The 7,708-nt window shown below is 38.6% G+C and overlaps 1 protein-coding gene across 1 annotated transcript in view; it reads left to right on the top strand.

Moving 5' to 3' along the window:
* LOC101578689 (calcium-activated chloride channel regulator 4) overlaps positions 1-5,380 on the top strand; it is a 30,318-nt gene extending 24,938 nt beyond the window's left edge. The window contains exons 10-14 of the mRNA XM_004639316.1: positions 28-243; positions 770-1,037; positions 3,348-3,518; positions 4,371-4,601; positions 4,941-5,380. Coding sequence (XP_004639373.1) covers positions 28-243; positions 770-1,037; positions 3,348-3,518; positions 4,371-4,601; positions 4,941-5,380 — 1,326 coding nt within the window. The remainder of the gene's footprint in view (positions 1-27; positions 244-769; positions 1,038-3,347; positions 3,519-4,370; positions 4,602-4,940) is intronic.
* The last annotated feature ends 2,328 nt before the right edge of the window (positions 5,381-7,708 follow it).

Genomic DNA, 7,708 nt, shown 5'->3' with positions numbered 1-7,708 from the left:
ATTAATTTTTAAAATATATCTAAACAGCTTGAAAGTAAGGGATTAAAACTGACCAGTGATCCTTGGATGAACGGCACTGTGGTCATTGACAGCACCGTGGGAAAGGACACGTTCTTGCTCATCACCTGGACTGTGCAGCCCCCCAGCATTTCTCTCTGGGATCCCAGTGGAGTGCTGACAGCAGGGTTCACTGAGGACACTGCTTCCAGGATGGCCTATCTCAGTATTCCCGGAAACGCACAGGTGAGCAATCACCTTTTGACCTGCTCTATAGTTTGAATGTTCAAAACCATTTAGTGCTACGGTCATGAATGCCAGGAATTGTGCAAAATGTGAAATTAATACAAAACAGTATGGACCCTCAATGTTCTATGACTCTGAAAGTAGTAATAACAAGGAAAACAAAGAGCTCATGAATTAGGAGGAGGGAAAAGAAGGTAATCCAAGAATAACCCTATTGAAGAGGTGTGGGAAGAGTCTGGGAAACTTGAAGTGCAGATTTTCCAGGAAGTCAAAGTAGAAGACCAAACCAAGTAAACTTGCAAAACCTACTTCTCCAGTTGAGATGTCACACAGTACAAACACCATGCATGCCACCAGTCAGGGAGGCACTGCCTGAACTGTCTCAATTTGCATTTTTTGAAAATCTCAAAACCATCAATAACCTGTTTATTCTACTCCACACTTCTATGATATATTTTAGGATTGCATAATCAAATCACAAAAAAAGCTTAGCTATGAATATTTATGTGTTCATTGACCATTTTAGGTGGGCACTTGGACTTACAGTCTTCAAGCCAAAGCAAATCCAGAAACACTGACTATTACAGTAACTTCACGGGCAGCAAACTCCTCTGTGCCTCCGATCACAGTGAGCGCTAAAATGAATAAAGACACAAACAGCTTCCCCAGCCCCATGATTGTGTATGCAGAAGTTCTACAAGGGTATGTGCCCGTTCTTGGAGCCAATGTGACTGCTGTCATTGAATCAAACAGTGGAAACACAGAAGTTTTGGACCTGCTGGACAACGGTGCAGGTAATCCACAGGTTGTTATTAAAAAAGCCCACATTTTCATAACTCAGGGTCCATTATGGGTCCTTAGTCCAGTGTCTGCAGTAACACAGGAACTTAACAAACTAAGACAGAATATGGAGGACTACAAGGACCAGCAGAAAATTTTATTGGGTAAAATTTGGCCAGATGGAGCCAAGTGTAGATCTTGAAACTCTGGCAGGGAAAGGGAGAGAAACAGGAATAATTTTTGACAGTGAGAACAAAACACAAATACAGTCCAGAAAGCTGAGGCCTAGGGACATCTAGAAATGCCACCAGAGCGGAGGACTCATCACTGGGGAATTAGATACCAGGAAACAAGGAACAGAGCGGGACATTATCTGTCTTCCTGTTCTGCATGGGTGAGTGGACCTTTCTATAGAGCAGATTTTCCAGAGAATTGAAACTTCTGTTAAAAATTCAGTGAGCAATACTATTTATTCAGTTCTTTGTTGAACTTTTCCATAACTTTTCTTTTATGGAATTCTTTTCCATAACGCTCTCTTCTGCTATCTACAAAACCACTATACAACATTAAAATTGACCTGCATGTTGTTTCATTACTTGGCAATTTTATTGGATGAATATTTGGGTAACTGTGAAATTCGCTAGTTTGGAATGCCTTTCTCTAAATAAAGTAGTAGTGATTAACACTGCTTGGAGCAGGCATTCTTACACTTTGGGGCAGAGACCGTGAACCGTTCAGAGAGTTCCCCAAACTGCAATGCAATAATCAATTTGTGAAATGACAATTCTGCAATTTAATCTGAATATAGAGGGGCTGGTGAGATGGCTCAGTGGTCTAAAGCACCTACTTAGAACAAACTTAGCAAAGCACAGGGACCGCAGTTCAATCCCCCAGCACCACATGCCAGCCAGCCCTGCCCCCTGGTGGGCTGAGCTGGACACACACACACACACACACACACACACACACACACACACATAAATAAATAAATAAAATTTTAAAAAAAATCTGAATATAGAGGTTTTTGTTCAGAAAAAAAGAACTCATACATTAATTCACACGTCTTAAAAACAAATAACACGTGCCGTAGGTTCACCACCACTGCTTTAGTGTGTGAAGAAATCATCTGGAGGTTTTTTTGAAATATACTTCTAGGTTTTCCCTATGTAGTGTGGGAAATCAACATGTCTAAAAGTCTTCAAGACTGGGCATGGTGGCGAGTGCCTGTAATCCCAGCGCTTGGGAGGCTGAAAACAGGAGGACTATGAGTCCTAGCTGTATAGTAACACCCTGTAGACCCTGCACACAAAAAAATAAAAGTCTGTAGTTCTAGAAGACACAACTACTGTTGGCCCAAGTGCTACACTGAACTTGTTTAAGTCCATTTAACATAGAATGTTACATGTGCTTGAAAAGGTACTTTGCAATCTAGTAGTTGAATCCAATGCTAAACACAAAATTCAGAGTTGTCCTGAGTGCTTCCAAATGTTTCTTCAATAGTAGATGGTGTTTTACTCTGTCAGACTCAAGAGTTAGTATGTGAGGGTAACAAGAACAGAGAAAACTAAGCATGAATTGTTTAAGAAAAGACAAAACAAGTACTTTTACTTGACACAAAAAATAAATTCTCCAAAGGATTTTTGCTGCAGTGAGAACCCTTTAGACTTATACAGAGGAACACCATGATTAATTGCAAAATGTAAGAAAATCATAGTCGGAAAAATGATAAAAGGTATATTATAAAATGTATGCAAGGGATAGGGAGATAGTTCAGCAGTCTAAGCACCTGCCTGGCAAGTGCAAGGACCTGGGTTTGATCCCCAGTACCACATGTCATGCCAGCCCCAGAACCCTGGGCATGCTGTGCTGGCCACTGAACCCTGGAGTGGTGGTGCACACCTGTAATCCCAGCACTGGGGAGGCTGAGATCAGAGGATCGCCATGAGTCTCAGCTACGTAGCAAGACCCTGTACCAAAAATAAATAAATTAAGTAAGTAAAAAAATGTTTTTAAAATGTATACAAATTGATACAGGACAGAAAAATGTGGTTTTTAAATACTTATTACAAAGACACCAATAAAATGTGTGTATATGTGCTACATGCATAGTAGTATATAGATATAAGAAAAACCCTCAAAGACATCGATTCATTAATATATTGTTTTAGCAGAGCATTAAAGAAATATTTCCCAGACTATTCCTGACATATCTCACCCAATCTGGAGGACACACTTATTGAAGCCAATACTTGTCTTAGAAAATGCATGGATTCGTTGTTTTGTTTTCAATAATAATAATTTGTTTTTGTCATTTCTATGACTAGGTGCTGATGCATTCAAAGATGATGGCGTCTACTCCCGGTACTTCACAAATTATTCAGCAAATGGCAGATACAGCTTGAAAGTGCGAGCTCATGCAGGAACAAACTCTGCCAGGCGACGCTTAGGGCATCCACGGAGCAGAGCTGCATATATACCAGGCTGGGTGGTGGATGGTGAGTACGACAGTGGAATAATATTTACAATGCGATATGACTAAGATGGGCTTCATTTTACAGCTAAGAATAGATTTCCTATTTCACACCTGGAATGCTTAGTTAATTGCCTCCAAATTTAGCTTTTGAAAAAATTAAGGCAGTTAGTAAGTACTCAAAAATGTCGGGTACTGTTATGTTATTTTGAAACACCTTGCTGATATCAACAACATACCCAATTTTTAGCTCAGGACAGGAAACAATTAATTTATAATAATCATAAGTACAAACCAGAGACAGGACTTATCCTTCAAATTTTAAATCTTATATCACTAGGGTGCCTGATAAAGTCAAACAAAAATTGTGTAGAGTAAGGTGATGCCAAGCACATACACTGCATTCTTTGCTAAATTTCTTTCTTTCTGTCTGTCTGTCTGTCTTTCTTCTTTTGGTCCCCTATTTTGTGAGTGCTTAGAGCTTTTTGTTAGCAGTTGTAATACCTTTAGTAGTTGCAGCAGGGAATGAAGAACTTGGCCAAGTACCTGAAAGGGAACTGGCAAGGATTTTCCCACATATATTTTTACCTTGGAGATCATTTGAGACAGCCAGGGCATACACTTAATTATTTAACATATTACTGCAGTCTTCACTCCAAAACAGTCTGTTATATATCTTATTCTACAGCATCCTTCTCAGGGTACTAATGACAGAACTCCCCCATTAATTTGAGGCTTATATTGTGTCAAAGACTTAGCGAAAATGTACCTGACATAATGGCAAAAAAGGCAAAGTGAGATACAGAAACAGTTCATTGTGCTGTAAAAAATACTACTTCATTTTTGCCCATTTAAAACGAGAGATTATATAATGTAGGGGAAATCGAAGGAAACCCACCAAGACCCGAAACTGATGAGAATGCTGAGACGGTTGTGGAGAGTTTCAGCAGAACAGCATCTGGAGGTGCATTCGTGGTATCAGGATTTACATCATCTGCCACTGACGTGTTCCCACCAAGTCAAATCACAGACCTGGATGCTGTGCCTGAAGGAGAAGAGATCACTCTGACATGGACAGCACCAGGAGAGGATTTTGATGTTGGCACAGGTGAGAACAATGTGTCATGTTGCTTATGCATGAAGTTAGAGATGCTTTTTGTGAAAGGATGTAAGTGTAGGGTAAGGGAGAATATTATCTATCTGACAGTTCAGTAAACTACTAACTTTAAAATTTGATATTTTTGAATCAATCAAACATGACACATTTTATTCAGCCTTACTCTTCATACAATTGGGCAGAATTTAAAAGTGAAAATGTAGTTTTTATTAAAAACAAATACGTCCAATATAAGGATATACTTCACATAACTAAAAAAGATCTTTGAGAGTGAATGGAAAGAAATTAACATGCAGCAGCTACTAAACTACATGTAACTTTGTCCCTCAGTTCAACAATATATCATCAGGATAAGTGGAAGTATGCTTGACCTGAGAGACCGTTTTGAAGACGCCCTTCAAGTTAACACCACTGGCCTGTCACCAAAGGAGGCCAACTCCAAGGAAAGCTTTACATTTAAGCCAGGAAGTATCCCAGAAGAAAATGCAACCCATATATTCATTGCCATCCAAAGTGTAGACCAAAGTAACTTGACCTCAGAGGTGTCCAACATTGCTCAAGTGGCTTTGTTTATTCCTCAAGCAGATCCCAGTCCTGATGAAAGTCAACCTAATCCTAGTCCCCCTGAAAATTACAGTTCTGGAGTTAATATTTCTACTCTGGTCTTGTCAGTAGTGGGATCCATTGTAGTTGTCAGTATTATAGTAAGTACCACTATTTGTATCTTAAAAAAGAAAACCTCTTCAAGCAGACCAAGAACAGAGTTTTAAAAATAAAATAATATAAAGGATATCTCTATTTCTAAATTCATCCTGATTAATCATGAACTACAAAAAAAGGTGTCTACAAAAGATATTTGATTAAAAACAAACACCTCATAGATATTTAGAGAAACTGTCTATACTTTACTAATTTTATTCACTAATTTATTTATAATGGTGATGAATAAAGATCCTGCTTCCTATTGATCTCCAACTGCATATTATTTTGTGATAAGGTTTTTTCTGAAATTATATGTAAATTTCATAAAGTCTAGTTGAGTATTCAAAATCTATATTTAAAAGCTAAGCAAATAATATTTGGGAAAATGGATTTGATGTTGGTGCCGTTAGTATTAGTTGATTGCATTATATTCATCAAAAATCTCCAATTATACATTATAATTGTTAAGTTGATATTCCTGTCATTCGTGGATGTGGGAGAGACTAGAAAAGATATCACATACTATCTGTCAAACCACAGATTTTCCTGATTTCAATTCAGTACAAACATTTACCTCTTCCTGAAAAGCCACAGTCCTTTATATACTTTTTATGACATCATCAAAAAGAATTACTGAAGCTACAATCTATTGACTTTATTTTCAGAGAAATTATATATAATTTCAGAGAGATATTACAAATTACCAGAGAGAGAGAGAGAGAGAGAGAGAGAGAGAGAGAGAGAGAGAGAGAGAGAGAGAGAGTATTTTTGCTCATCATTCAGTGTCACTGCCTTGGGGTTCCAACCATCCATAAATGCTGATGAGAGAGATCAAGCAAAGACAAAATGCAGGTAGAGAAGACCAAGTTCACACAATTGGCCATCTCTAGACGTCTCTCTTGGTACAGATTTGCAACAATATGGTTTTCTTTTTCTTCTAACTGCTAGTTTTCTCACATTTTTTTATTTCCCTAACTCAACAACTGGAGGACTTGAAAACAATCTAACCAAAGACATCCACTCACTTACTTCCTTAGCTCAAGTGCTTTGGGCAGCAATCATTTGCTGATCTGGAAATTAACTAAAATGAAAGTCATATGAGCTGAGCCCAAGGGTCACTTTTAACAATCTTCCAACGCAGACTAGACTTTGACCTAGCATAATTAATTTAATCTGGTTATCAGGGTTGACAAAAAGAGCTTGTAATTTAAATTAGAAGTGATTTTTTAAAAGCCAGCAAGCAAGAACTAGGTAGGAAACTCCTATGAGGATGGTGTGACTTGATCCCAAGGCATCTGGAGGAGAATGGACTGTGCTCTAGGGCATTTAGGGACTGTGTTTTGACACAGAAAGTCAAAGCAGTGTTGGTCCTTTGATGAGGTATCACCTGCTTCACCAGGGCTAATGATTTAAGATGTATATGGACCCACAGAGAAAATGTAGAAAAGGAGTATTACACACCAGGAGATGAACAAAAATGTAAAGTTCTGTACAGACAATAAAGATGCCACACAACAATCAGTTTTCCCTGTCTCCTTCCCATGCATCCATCCCATAGCTCCTATAGTAAGCTTACCAGGCCAGTTAGTTCCCTCTGAAGTCCAAGATGTGTGTACACACGCACATGGGCGCACTCACAAGCGTGCGCGCGTGTGTGTGTGTGTGTTGCACTGGGAATCAAACTCAGGACTTTGTGCTTGCTAGGCAGGCACTTCTGCCACTGAATTATATCCTCAGCCTAAAGCTCCAGTACAATTAACATCATTGCTTCTGCAGTCCAAAGTAAATTAGTGATCTTTCACATAACTAAAAAAGATCTTTGAGAGTGAATGGAAAGAAATTAACATGCAGCAGCTACTAAACTACATGTAACTTTGTCCCTCAGTTCAACAATATATCATCAGGATAAGTGGAAGTATGCTTGACCTGAGAGACCGTTTTGAAGACGCCCTTCAAGTTAACACCACGGACCTGTCACCAAAGGAGGCCAACTCCAAGGAAAGCTTTACATTTAAGCCAGGAATTATCCCAGAAGAAAATGCAACCCATATATTCATTGCTATCCAAAGTGTAGACAAAAGCAACTTGACCTCGAATGTGTCCAACATTGCTCAAGTGGCTTTGTTTATTCCTCAAGCAGATCCCAGTCCTGATGAAATTCAACCTAATCCTAGTCCCCCTGAAAATTACAGTTCTGGAATTAACATTTCTACTCTGGTCTTGTCAGTAGTGGGGTCCATTGTAGTTGTCAGTATTATATTAAGTACCACTATTTGTATCTTAAAAAAGAAAACCTCTTCAAGCAGACCAAGAACAGAGTTTTAAAAACAAAATAATATAAAGGATATCTCTATTTCTAAATTTATCCTGGTTAATCACGAACTACAAAAAAAGAT

This window comes from Octodon degus, unplaced genomic scaffold (genome assembly GCF_000260255.1).
Source record: "Octodon degus isolate 3935 unplaced genomic scaffold, OctDeg1.0 scaffold00109, whole genome shotgun sequence".
Lineage (NCBI taxonomy): Eukaryota > Metazoa > Chordata > Mammalia > Rodentia > Octodontidae > Octodon > Octodon degus.
The sequence above is the reverse complement of the archived record's forward strand: the minus strand, read 5'-3'. Positions and strand labels throughout refer to the sequence as shown.